Source organism: Metopolophium dirhodum, chromosome 5 (assembly GCF_019925205.1).
Source record: "Metopolophium dirhodum isolate CAU chromosome 5, ASM1992520v1, whole genome shotgun sequence".
Taxonomy (NCBI): Eukaryota; Metazoa; Arthropoda; class Insecta; order Hemiptera; family Aphididae; genus Metopolophium; species Metopolophium dirhodum.
Genome location: NC_083564.1, coordinates 27,547,588 through 27,562,592, shown reverse-complemented (window position 1 = coordinate 27,562,592; position 15,005 = coordinate 27,547,588). Strand labels below are relative to the sequence as shown.

Here is a 15,005-nt window from a genome sequence, read left to right as displayed (position 1 = left end):
ATAAATGCACTTGGCAGCGAGTGTCTACGGTCCCTTCTTTTTTTAAATTTATTAAATTAGTTTGTTTTTGTATATTATACGGTTTTTACCTTTACCTGCTTTATGGGATAGTCTCCAAGGGAGGAGACGCTAAATTAAATACAATAGTTCAAAAAGTTGAGTTATATAAATTAACTTGAAAAATAAATAAGATGGTAATAATTTATTTGGTTCATCAAAATCAGAGTGAAAAAACTTGTAAAAATAACAAAAAAAAATTGTTTGGTTTAACTTCCGGTATATATAACAAAAAGTTATCATGCTATACTGTATGGGTGTCATCATAGAATAGGTCATTGACAGTGCCGCAATAAGCAATTAGCGGGGGTGCTGGGGGTGCACGGCTCCCAATATCATATTTAGGGGCCCTTTTCAGACAAGGATTTTAGATTTTAAACTAATATGAACTTTTATTCCAATTTACAGGTTTAAAGTTCAAATTTTGACATTTTACAATTATTTTGTAGTTAAAAATTTGTAAAATGTTAAACTTTTATAGCTAAGGATTGAAAATTTAAAACAATGTTCCACGTAAATAGGTTAATATATAAATTACTTTATTCACAATAATATCATCAAATATACTTGGTAATATCATACCCTGACTGACCGCGTCTTCGCTCAGAATTGTTTTTCTTATTCAATGATATATCATTAAATTCAAATTTAACACCATCCATTACAGTGACCCACTTGTAACCTACTGTACAGCAGAACGACACCCACTTGCCCACCTTTTTAAAATTGGTTTTGTGAAAAAATTACCACAGGTTTATGACGATTTCTAAAACTACTGGGAATTTTCAATTTCACCATCTCAAAAGTACCAACTAGATTCACTTTTCTACCAGAAAAGATACTGATGTTGAAAATCAAAGCATTTTTAACTATATTTTTACTATATGTTCACGACAGGCAGAAAAAAAATACATCATTGTATACCTAACATTATTTTATTCACTTATGCACTTTTTTTTTTAGTTAATAAACGTATTACTAAAATTATAAAGAGTCATATTAATTATGACTATGGTTTAACATCTCGGTTTTGTTTTGTTAATTTAAATTAATATTTATTTTTATTGAGACAATATTCAAACAAAATGACATGTCAAATGTTCAAAAATATAATTGTCTATAATAAATTATTTTAATCAAGGAATATATAAAAATCATAAATAACTTCTTTGAGTAAATGCATTTTGTCCGTGATGTTTATAGGTCAGAGGTACAACACAAATAGTGGGCTTACGTCCTCTTAAAACCGGTCTAAAAAAATGTATCAAATCGAATAAAACCAATTTTTAAGAAATATATTTGATATATTTTTTTAGATTAATTTTTAACTATTAAAAATTCAAACAGTCATCTTAATATATATTTTTTAATAAAATAAAAATAGATTTTATCCCGTTACAAATAAAAATTGAGATAAAAATTGTCAAACACCTAATTGTTTCACTTGCAAAACAGTTAGTTCATTTTTTATGAGAAATAAATGAACTTTACAATATATTACCAAGTTGAAACAGCAATATCATTCAAACAATAATCATAACAACCTTATCGATAAATACGCATGTAAATTATAAGTAAAACTAAAAATTATAATTGAAATCAAAAAATAAATTATAATCACTAAAATTATGTTATGTTATAAAATAATATAAGGTTTTGAATTTAAAAAAAAAAATAGAATGGGTTAAGCTACGTAATGTATTAATTTTTTATTTTTCTTAATCTAATAACAAGAATGCTAAATAAATGTTTTATCTTAAACTGAACCAAGGGGTTTTATATAACAATCAAGCATACAAAACTTGTGAGATTTCATGTATTTTACAAAATCAAATGTATTAAGTCATTAAAAATGCTTCACCACATTGTTTAGATAAATATCAAGACAATTGTTTAGTAAACAGTTTAAGTCTTACATACACTTCAATAGTAATAGTATGTTTTAAATATATCACAAGATCAGATGTATGTTTGAAAATGATACAAGTTTTCTTGGTTAGTTCTAACAAGCCAATAATGGATACAAAATATTTAAAAATAAAACTAGTAGAAAAAGAATAAGAATATATTTACAAGGAGATAATGGCTGCACTGGTGTTATAAGTAGATTTTCCAAATATTCTAATACTGTAATTATAGTTAAGGATACATTAAAACTGCATATGCAAGAAAACCCTCCAACAAAACCTACATGACAATTTTTAACACTATATTTTAACTATTAATCAAACATATGCCATAAAAGTTAAATAATCAGATCAACATTTTTAAATGTATTTCAATTCAATAGTCCCTTGGCTTTGTAAACATCCCTCAACAGTGATTTCAAATACTTAATTTCTCTAGCCAGTTCTTTAGCTTCGTCCTTGAGTGTATCATTTCTTTGCAAAAGTTGTTTCTCTTCTACTACAGATTCCTTGATTTCAGCTTTTTTCTTCATCCTGTACCTTGTAGCTGCATTTTTGTTTTGTTCTTTTTTGCGTAATCGCTTTTCTTCGTTGGGTGCCTTTGGAGAGTATGGTTTGTCTCGTTTAGTTGTTATATCACTGTATGAATCGGTATGGCTACTAGCGTCTGATGACATAAAGTCTGATAATGTGTCTTCGTCGACTACCAACTGACTGAGTTCTTCTGGTTGCATATCATCTAGCATAGACATTAGGACATCTGTATCTTTGGGACTTTCAGGTGGTGTCAATGAAGTGGGTGGAACATAGTTGAATTTTGGCTGAATGGACGTTTCATGGCAGTACATAGGTGCATACTGTTGGGTAGGATATGGTTGATACTGGATAGCTTTGTTGGAAGGGACAAACTTCTGATATTCCATTGGTTTCATTTCAATGTTGTTTGGAGAGGTGTTTGTCATGAAATCATCAAATATTGGAAGGTCAATGAATTTTTCTTCATTTAACCAATCTGTGATAGTTTCAGATTCTGAAAAAAAATAAACTTTGTACTAAATTTATATTTTTAAACATCATTGCTCACATTTACTTTATGCCAATATAGCACAAACTACTGATCAGTTTTACTTAAACATAGTCTTTAAGTAATAATATTTTATTTCATGTTTGCAGTATTGCATATAACTATCTACTGTCTCTATACTAAGAGTATAACTCTTATGATATTATCCAATACAACAATTATTTTAACTTAAGAGGATTTAACAATGAGAAATGCTAAATAGAATTTGTTTTTATATGTTTGTCACAGACGTTATTGACTTACCATAATATAACTATTAAGTACATTTTACTTAACAAGTAACATTACTGAGTGGTTTATTTTAGTATTTTAATTTTAAAACTAGTACGTATTTAATTTAAAAAAAACATAAAACACTTAACCAATTTTATTTAACTCTTATTAAAATATATATATATTTTTATTAAAAACTACATTGGAGATTTGCACTAAGCAGTAAAATGAATATTATGTTCTCATCTACAAATTGGACTCGTCTCAAATAATAACTCAAGTTATAACATAACTACTGATAATGCTATAGTGCATACTTTTATATAAGAACAAGACAAATTAAAATATTCCATCCTTATAAATACATTAAACTGATGAAAATTAATACTAATACTAATGATTTGATTTGATAAAATATGATTTCTCTTCATGTAGACATGATTGACATTAATAATAATGATTAGTTTCGTTATAATTCTGGGTAAATCACAATACTATAATATATTAAGAAATAGATCGATCAAAATCATCACTGACAATATACAATACAATAGTGTACCAGCATATTTATCCCATGATAAGTATTGACCTTTGTTGAAGTGACCCAAATAGATGCATAGGACATTAAGACAACTGCTGCTCCTATGCTTATCTAAATGGTCAACCCGACTTATAATAGTAGTCATTAAATATATGTATATAAATAAAAAAAAAAAAATGTCTTTGGATGTCAATCAAACATTAACAGAAAAGAACCATGCGATAAACTGTAATTATTTTAATTATTATACATGTCCCTCGAGTAGCAGAATGTTATTAATACATTATCATATTATAATGTATTTGCTAACAGTAAAAATACAACGAATTTCAAAAGTAACAAAGGACAGTATACTTTATCATCATACTTTAATTTGATTATTATATTTTTATTATTCATATCACCAGACACAGTCAATAAGTCAAGGAAATTTTCAAATAAATAGACTAAAATACATATCCAATTGTATAGTTCATTCGACTAAATATAAACGTATTTATTAAGTATATATATATATATAGCCCCTATAAGTTCTACAACTTTTAAGTCTAAAACATTCTATGTATTTCCTTAATAGAAGTGTTTGTATTTATTTATATTTAAACAAACTATAAGATAAATATCGCAATAACATTGATTTATGAAATGTAATCAATTTTTAGATGAATAAAAATATAAAAATGGTTAAGAATATTCAGAATACTGGACCTTGGGCTTAATATATTACAAACAATAATTCAATTGAATTAGTAATTTTTTATGTATTATTATAACATATTATTTTTAAATGTGTTTCAACTTTAAACAATTTAATATAAAGGGTTACAGCTGCTAAAATATCATGTTGTTATAAGCATTAGCAATTAGGTTGTTGATAAAAATTATAAATATCACACATTTTTAGACTGGAAATTTTAGGAAGTAGGTAGGCACAACTAAGATAAATATAAGTTATAATAAATTTAAAAATCAAGGGAGTACCCATATATATATATATATTACTGTAACCATCAGGCAGCAAGACATAAATCATCTTCATCTCATAAACAACAAAATTGTTTTTACTATTTATTAAATAGCTACTAAGTTATTATTACTCGTCAAAAAATTATTTTACATTTTTTGCGATGGTTTCTCCACATTCCACAAAAATCATACAATTCCTGATACACTGCAGGCCTACATTGTCTCCAATTCAGATAATATTAATAAATAATTTTCGCAATAACACCCTTTGACCTGGATAATATACTCTTAAAGTTTCTTAAAATCGAGTCGACAAGAAACATAATGATAGGAAAAAGGAATTGAACTTTAATATTCTTATCAATTTAATGTCTTTAACAAATTAAAACCTCATGTAATAAGTGCATTTACGGCTTAGGGAGATCGCAGAACAGTACAGTATGCATAATGGTATATATTTTAATGTATTCATTTTCGAAATACAGGCTTTCAGATTTAGAAATTAATAAAAATTGTCTATTTAAATTAAAAACAAAGTTAAACAAATATTAATATTTTCATGAATGATTGATAGTAAATTTTCTTGGAAATAAGAAAACAGTTAAATTAATATTTTAATAATTTTTGGAAAGAAAAATAATAAATAATTATATTTAAGACAATGTACATCTTCAATAATTAATATGTCTTCGAATTTAGAAATACGTAACAATTTTGTTTTGTAAAATAATCCTATACTATAAAATAAAACTGATACCCATACAAAATGTTTAAAAATTACGTAACTCGATTGTTCGGGAATCCGGCCGATGTACACGTCAAAAAAACGTGTTACCTAGTAATAGGTAACGTAATAATAGTGCTTACCATTTTCAACAAGTCATAAACACTTTTCAACATTAAATTATAATTTTATATACCTACATACCCTTGTTCCTTGCATACCTTACATTTAAATAGAATGAGCTTTAAAAATGCACTTAATTTTCTATTAATTTATAAAATGTTGTTAATTAAGTTAATTGTTGAAAATTTGAAACATAATAATTCGTTGAAATTTTAAAAAGATTAAATAATACCGAATCTACATTAGATATCTTAGCACATTGTCAGTAAAAAATAATATATTAGCTACGCAACATCGAGAAAATTGTGATAACCATGAATTAAAATACGTTTTCGTCAACATGGGATACCGAATTATATATTTACCCTATAAAAATGAAAAAATTGTTTAAAAAAATGTAGATGCATCAACGTACCAGAGGAGCACCAATGAGATGAAATCATTCCGGTAGCCATGTGCTGTGTTATCATCAGCCTTGGCGTGTTTTGACACGAAACCAAATATCTAGCTATTGCGAAATTTATGTAAATACCAGGCACCAGAATGGCAGAATATATATACAAAGTAATCCTGTGGTAATATACTAATATACGTTTATATAATATAGTTCATATAACAATCGAAACAAAAAATTAAACAATTATATACCTATATTATATATAGGTATCTAATTTAAATGGAATTTAGGTAATAGCAATAAAAACAAAATAATAATGGTAAATTTCGATATTTGGTTTCACTTGTAGGGCGTGCAAAATTTTGCTCTTTGACCGTTCACCTTCTTTTTACCAATTTTTGCGAGTTGAATATAATTTGCCTGCTCCAGGTGTAATGATAGATGAACTTCATAATCACACAACTATGTGATGTGTCGCGACCTACCATGTGAACGAAAATACATCTATTATACAAAATGCATAAACTTTCAACAAACAACTGGTTGCGCCGCGCGAGAAGTTGGCTGAACACTGCGGGACGGACAGACACGACACAGCTCTGGTTCCTCTATCTCGAACAAAGACTCCCGGCAACAAATCTCCCTCCTCCACCTCTATTTGCAATTTGTATTATTAATATTGTTATTATTATTGTTTTTTTACTTCTAACAACATGTTTACGCGTACCTCGCTATGCGCGCGCCAGTCAATTTTTTACAAGTTTTTCATTATTTTGTGCACAGATAACACATAATTGGAGTATAATATGTTTAAAATTGTGTATATATATATTTATCATTATACGCATATATTCACACGCGCAAGTATAACAAGGTGAACCGCTATTATTATGTATATTGATCTAAAGCCGGATAAATTCTTACTAAGTTGGCAACCGAATATCAAAATATAATTGTAGACAGTAGTAGTGGTAGCCGGTAGGTAAAACAAATAGTAGGAGTAGTGTTTAGTACCTAGTATCATTGAAGGAATAATAGAAATGAGGTATTATAAAACTCGTAATGATAATACACTAGGTACCTACTGAACTACTGTAGTAGTATAAATAGTAGCATTATAGTATTCAGTGCCATCATGAACGAAAAAATATGGGGGGTGTACAGTGTACTGCAAATTCACTTACGGAGGTTATGACTATTTTTCTCACTTCACTCGACCGACGACTTTATTGAAGACACTACATTCCATAGCCAATATTTCATTATTTTTGTGCAATTTAGGAACAGAAAAAGTGATTCTGTTGAGGGCGATCTCTGGTAACCATTTTATCTAGTTGTGTTACTAAGAGGGCAAAAGTAAGAAATTCCCAGGATTTTTTTTATATTTCAAATTGGGAAAAACTAACAAATAACAACATACAAGAATACGTTAATATTTACGCAACGCTTGTTTTTTTATAATGTTTGACGTAATAATTGAATAATAAAAAATATTGATTTTAGTTATTTTGCTGTCATTTAAAAAAATATTAATTACACAAACTGTATTTCGCTATTACTTACATTACTGACTATTGGTACAATAGTACAAATTTGTTAAAACTTATAAAGTATAATATTAGGTAGGTATATGCGATGTTTTTGAAAAAACTTAGTTCAAGCTACTGATTTGAGAAAATATTAAACAGTAATAATAATATAAATTTAAGACATCCATTACAGTAACCTACTCAATTACGAAGTATACTCGAAATCTTCTATACATCGGAGCGAGTTTCATGACGGGTTGTATAAATTATTAAACTAGATATAAATATTTCTAAGTTGACGTTCTAGCACTTATTTATTAGAAAGACACAAATACGCAAGAACGTAAATATGGTCCTCAAATTCACAGGGCTTGAGCAGTTTGAGCTCAAAAGGTTTCAAGAATAATAAGAGTGGGAGACTTGTCTTCCAAAGTCCCACCCACTATTATTACATACACACAATTTTATCTATGATACGATTCAAAACAATCACAAATTAAATGTAAATTTATTTATTGAATTATTGTATTTATAGTCATAATATATATACATTTTATATAATTAATTATAGTATAATTGTATCCTCCTTTCCTTCTCAGAAAACTGGTTTATAATACGTTCACTATTTATTTTGTTAGATAACTCTATGTTTTTAATTAATTAGAATAAAGATTACCTATATATTGAAATATCTTAAAGAGGGCTTAAGAGGTTAGGTTAGGCTTTAAGCCCCTTTCCCTATTTACGTCAATGCAAATACGTTGTGGTTTAGGCATTTGTGCTCGTAATTTGTATATATATATATAATATAATGTATAATATAATATACCAATGTCCAATAAATGGACTTGTATATTGTATACCAGATATATTAACTGTTTTGTAAAAACTCAATTTTTCAGGATGCAGTTACTTATTTGTTATGCTTAGTAAAAATTTATTATGACTTTCTTGGAAATTAATTAAATAGTAAAATTAATTTTTTTGTACTTGAAAATATAAAAAATTGTCTCATAGTTGGTATGAATCCATCTATCTATTTATCTATATATATGAATGAATGTTTCTTTGTCCTTTATAGACTGTTCAAAATAAAAGTTATATCAATAGATTCCTTGAGATTCAGCGGGTACTTATAGCTTATTGTTTTTAAACCGCATAGGGGTTGCTTTAGTGTGCCTAACAAATTAATTTTGTTTTGACTCACAAAAATCGAATATTAATTTGTTTATTTAAATTTTAAATGGCTGAGATTATATTATTACTATTAGCATGGCATATCTATAAAAATATTAACAAATAAATAAAAATAAAAAATACTTATGAGCACAACAATTGCAAAGATTACTTTTATAATTTGCTTTCTTGATATATTTTTTATGTAAATGTATGTCGCCTTTTAGGCATTTGTTGAATCTGTATCCAGTATTTATATCAAAAATATGTTCAGAATTAAAAGTGGAAAATCATAAAATTAATCATTGTAATTATTGTGTTAATATTATATATTATTTCAACTGAAGAAAAACAGAAAACAATAGAAAGATAGATTCATTTTAACCTGGTAGTCTGGTATACAACTAGTAATACATTATACATATAACATTAAGATTATTAAATCACCATCTTAATGGCTAGATATGGGTTAGGTACCAATGTGATAAACTGAGAACTGGCAATAATACCCCTTACACTGGACAACCCCGATAGTTAGTAATGGTTAGACTAGTAGTGGTACTGATTCAGGGATGTATTTATGGGAGGGGCCCACAACCCCCCTCCCATACTTATATATTTTATCAAGTACTAATCATAATAATCTATGATTGGTTGAAATTGTATTGTGGGATCAAATGTGATCAGCTGTCGCTGTTGTTAAAACATTATCATTTAGCAGTTTTCATTAATGAATATTTTGAATAACTGACACTTGACAGTGACATTGCTATAGACAGTATGTTAACAAGAGCTTTCAACTAAGACTTAAGTTTTGTTAATGTGTGCATTGTAATGATATAATGTTTTTAAAAATTATTTCTTGTGCACCCAATAAAAAAGCAGGACACAAGATAACAATTTTTTTTTAAATATATAGTTTTAGAGATTTAAGATCAATAAAAAACATTTATTTTAGACAATTTTGTCAGCAGTTAGTAATAATCTTTGAAAAATTTCAATTAGGAAATGTGTATTTTTTTTATAACTTATGTACTAAGTATTAAACTATTAACATTTAAATAAACCAGACGCCTTTAAAATATACATAACTATTTTTGGAAGTAACGCATAGACAGTTCAAAGCAAAAGTCAAAGTTCAATATTGTTATTAACCTCAAAACTCCAATTTAAAATTAAGCCATATTCAAATGTAATTGTGTAAAACAATATTTCAAGAAATTTCAGTTTAAAGAAATTAAATTAATTCATGATCTCAATGTCTTGAGGCTATGCATTTTACGAGGTTTTTGTTGTTGTTGAAAAATAATTTCTGGAACCATACATGTTTCATGTTACAGACTTCTAGATATCTGGCACAAAGTTACAGACTTGAAAGAGAATGTTTTTTTTTAAACCTCACAAACAAAACACATTTTTAATGACATGTGAGTATCCTATTTTTAACAATACAATAGTTCATAACTAACAACCAATACCTTGTTTTATCAAATTAAATGCTGTTAATATTTAACACTATCTAACTTCTAAATATTCATATTAATATTTTGAGTACCTTAATGTTATGTAATCATCAAGGTTTAACAAAAAAATAATTTGATAATTAAAATACAAACATGATTTAATATTTAATATTTATAGCTGCACAGTTTTTCGACTGTGAAAAATAAAAGCGATCAAAGCTCAAAGACTATCAGAAATTGTACAAAACAATCAAGTTTTTATCAACACTTAATTAATTAAATAGTATATTAAAAATGAATTTTTATCATTTTATCAGTTGGTACAATTATTTAAAAAAAAAAATGTTTAAATAATATAGGTATTAATGTTAGATGTTTAAATGTCAATGTATATAATAATTTAACTAAATGAAACATTTCATTAACCAGTATCAGTTTTATGTTTTAAACTATTAAGAGTTTATGATTAAATTATTTTTATTTTATATTTATCTATTTAAATTAATATATTTTTGTAGATTATAATAAATTTTATTACTGAATGCTGCTTTACATTAATTAAGAATAATTATGAAAACAATTTGCCAGTATTTTAACTTTTAATATACATGCTAATTGATTCTCAATAACCATGTTTTATTTCCACTATTATCACAATTATTTTTACTATTGATAAAGTGCCCAATTTAGTGATTTATTTTAATTAGTGTGATATTACCTATATTTTCACTAATTAAGTTTTAATTTATATAATATGTCGAGTTCTTGCAATTAATTTTAGGTCTATGTTATGGTTTAACATTTAACATTTTCTACATTAAACAATACTTAGTATAATAAATAAATGAATCCTAACTTTATTATTGAACACTTGATATATAATTCTAAGGCTAAGGTAAAAATAGTAATAGACATAAATTTACCTGAAACCATCTCAGATATGGTGATATTAGAGCAGATAGTTTCATACATTTTAAACTTGTGACAATGACTATTTCCAAATAATAAATGAGATGCTGTCGTCAGTAAATTGATACGTAAACTTCGACAAACTAAAATGTTATTACTTTAACGGTAGAAAAGTGACTAAACACTCCACAATGATTGCATCAGTGTTTGGCCAGCTAAATAAAATAATAGATTAGAGCTGAGGATACTTCAAAGCTGCTGTAGAGTGTAGCCCAATGAATATTTTGATCGGAAACCATAAAATCACGTCTGTTATCTATAATTTTTTTTAGACATATTGTGTAGCTTTCTAAGGATTAGTTATAACTAATCTATATGTTATTGATAATGATGTGCTTCAGAATTCAAAACACTAATTATTAGGTAGTCCATGTATTTTTAATATAGACACCTTAAAACTAACAAACTTAAGGCATTTGTATTTCAAAAACTAACAGTCAGAAATTATTACGATTTTGGATTTTGACTAAGAAAGTAATGCAGATTCACAATATTAAAGAACAAATCAATTATTTTTTACATTAAAAACACACTTATATGCAGTGATTTTAATTCTAAGTAGACACTTCTTCAACACGGTTGCTATAATATTATGGTTGTATGGACTTTTCTTATTGTTAATTCTAAATAGTAGCATAATTATTTCATAAATAAAAAAAATACCTACCATCGTTTTTATCGTACAATTTGTCTAGGTAATCTAATAATTTTCCAGCCATGTCACTCCTTGTTAGCTTATCCCATTCTGTGTCGTTTAAATTACATATTGCTTTGGAAGAAAGAGCAGTTGCTGGCTCGTTGCTTAAAAGCAACGAGCAGCTTGGTTGTACTACTTGCGACATTCCTGACATTTTGTAATGGATTGGGTATATTATTATATGAAGTGAAAAATATGCTGCTGATGATTTTCGTTGATATGTTCTTGATGGTGGCACCATCTTTGAATAAGGAAGCCATATTGGCACTAAAAAAAAATAATACAAATAATTAAAACTAATACTTCAGAATAAAAAATACATTGTCTAACTAGACATGAAATAGGTAGTTTAACATTAAAAATATATTTTTACACCTTGCGTTCTTTAACTATTTTATTACCCAAGATGATATAATATATTATTTAATACATATTCATGATAAATAATTTGAAAAATAATGACACAAGTAGGAAAATTATTGTTTCAATTAGGTAATTATAATGAAAAATAATCTCTTACAACTCTTATAACAAATCGTTACAGATTATAAAATACATATTTAATATTTACAGAATAGACAACTCTCAGAAATTGAAACATTGGTAGATTAAGATTCTTGATACTTTGGAAAAAAAAAGCTCTTATTAGTTATAAACACTTATTTTGTATGTTAACTCAACATTTTAATATTTTTCAATCCCTTTAAATTTTGAATTTCTGAGAGTTGAATAATAAATAATGGGTAATAACTAATATACTATAAATAAGTATTACCTACAATATATTAGATACAAAATAACAAATTCAGGTATATAGGTACATGTTAATAAATATTTTTGTTGTATTAACTTGAAGGTTTAGTATAACCTTGTAATTATAATTAAAAATACATATTATTAATTTTATATTATTATCAAAGATAATGAACAAATACAAATTAATAAGAGCTAGTTTTCGCTGAACCTAGTTTATCTGTATTTATTCATTAAGATTAATACTATTACATTAATAATACACTAAATTTTGTTGTACCTCCTTTAAAGTTTTAAAGATAAGAAAACTACAATCCTTATAATAGTTTACTACTTGAATATTAATTAAATATATATTATATAAGTTTAATGTGCTACACTTATAGTATTTTTATAGTCTTGGTTTTATAACACAGAAATGCTACAAACTCAACCAATTCATAATGACATGACTTACAGATAATATTTAATATGGTACCTAATCTAGGTATCTAATTCAATTTTATGGTGTAAGAAATGATATATTTTAATATTACATGAAACAATAGACAAAACTACATCTTATAATAATAACAAAATATAACATGTAGGAGGAAAAACAGCAATTTACCCTAGGTCATATCAATCATAAATGTTGTAAGTAAAAACAACATTCAAGATGACTAGATTGAGAGAAAGTTGATTGAAACATGTCAATCACCTACATTCTACAGCCAATTGGTGGATACGTCAACCTTAAGGAAAGGACGAGTAGAGTAGAGAGAATCAACAACAGTGATTGATTTTTTTTCCGAAGCCCTGGCAAGGGCGCGACGAGGAAAAAATTAGGGCCATGTACGTATATCTCAAAAAATGTTGGAAGCGACATTGGAGTAGTATCACAGACCAATTTAAATTAAATTAGAGTTATTCTGTGGTCGTATTGTCCACCGATTGTGGGTACGTCTAGGGCGATTGCAGTGGTACCTGCAGTCGTGGTGAGTGGGTGTCTAATATTATCGTCACCGGCAAACAAGTCACAACAAACCACTCGGTGACTCGATGCTCATATGCGTCAACGGTTGTGACTTGTGACGCGTTTCCGCTCAGGCTCAGGGCGCGCGAAAATGCGAAATCGGCGCAGCAGCCGTGCACGCACCCACACCGACGTCCGACAATACGTCGTGTTGAAGGTTCACGCGACCGGCCCGAAGACGGCCATACGCCATAGCTATCACCACCACTGCCGCGTCGCCGGCCGATTATTATTTAAATTATCGGAGAGCCGGCCCAGGACGTCGATCGCGGTGTATGCGATTTAATACCCCTACTATTACACTGTAATCGCTGCGTTGACGATTCACACAAACACAACGTATCGTATCCGAATGACATAGGTAGGTATTAATATTCAAATCACTCACCTCGCCGTCGCGGACATGGTCGTTTCGTTGGGTTTGGGCACACGGCCGTGTGCGGGCTGAACGGTGTCTGCGGGGACCCCGGAATCACTTCATCTTGGTGGTGTCTCGTGGCACGCTTGCAGTGGAATATAGATCGCTGTCGACTGAAACGCGTTTATAGCGGAATGCAAAAGCCGCGGACAAAGTGAGGTTAATGGCAGAGTCGTTTGATCGGAATACGGCTTACGGGGTCATAAGTGAAAGCGGTCATAACTCAAAGTGAACGAAAAAACGGAGCGTCGTCAGTGCGTGTTGTTTGTGGCGGTGGTCGTATATAGGTGGTACAGGTAGATGGTAGTGGTGGTAGTATTGTGGTAGAAGTATCGGTGGAACTAGAAGTGAGCAGTGGCAGTCTGTAACGTCGACGTGGCGGACGGTGGTGGTCGCGTTTCCGTGCGCAGGTCGCAGGGGTCAGCGTGCCAACAATCGATTGTGGCGACGCTTGCCGCGGTGAACAAGGTGCTATCGAACGCCGATTATCGATATTTAAATACATACGATTAATATATTATTATTATTATTTATTGTGATTTGTGGCCGACTCGGAGAAAATATTATAATTAAAGTCTCGAACGTTTCGCAATTTAACACGTTCCTCACCCACAAAAACAGTGATTGTGGGATCTGTTGTAATAAAATGTTGTGTTCATTTCTCCCTCCCCTTATCATTTATGTTTTCTATAAATGTATGGTACTATAATAATGGTGCGGTTGCGTTTCGAAAATCTGAAATCATCCAATACCAATAATCTCGTGTAATTATTATATCGATGTAAAATGTAATTTTATGTGAATACATGTGTTACCATCGCTTTGAGAGCACGCACGTGTTTAACCTGTGCACTTTGCTTATTGAATATCGATAACATTTTTATACACTTTAATCAATTCTGTTATAATAGCTATGATAATTTCTGGCGGTTATTATTTTTGTAAATATTGTATGATATCTACGACGCACAAT

At 28.6% G+C, this 15,005-nt stretch overlaps 1 protein-coding gene across 1 annotated transcript; it reads right to left on the bottom strand.

Moving 5' to 3' along the window:
- Positions 1 to 1,407: 1,407 nt before the first annotated feature.
- LOC132944378 (activating transcription factor of chaperone) lies at positions 1,408 to 14,380 on the bottom strand. Its single transcript, XM_061013685.1, has 3 exons — positions 14,003 to 14,380; positions 11,817 to 12,113; positions 1,408 to 2,994 (listed from the first exon to the last, which is right to left on the bottom strand). The coding sequence occupies exons 2-3, from the start codon at positions 12,085 to 12,087 to the stop codon at positions 2,336 to 2,338; spliced, it is 930 nt and encodes a 309-aa protein (XP_060869668.1). The 5' UTR covers positions 12,088 to 12,113; positions 14,003 to 14,380; the 3' UTR covers positions 1,408 to 2,335.
- Between the last annotated feature and the right edge of the window lie 625 nt (positions 14,381 to 15,005).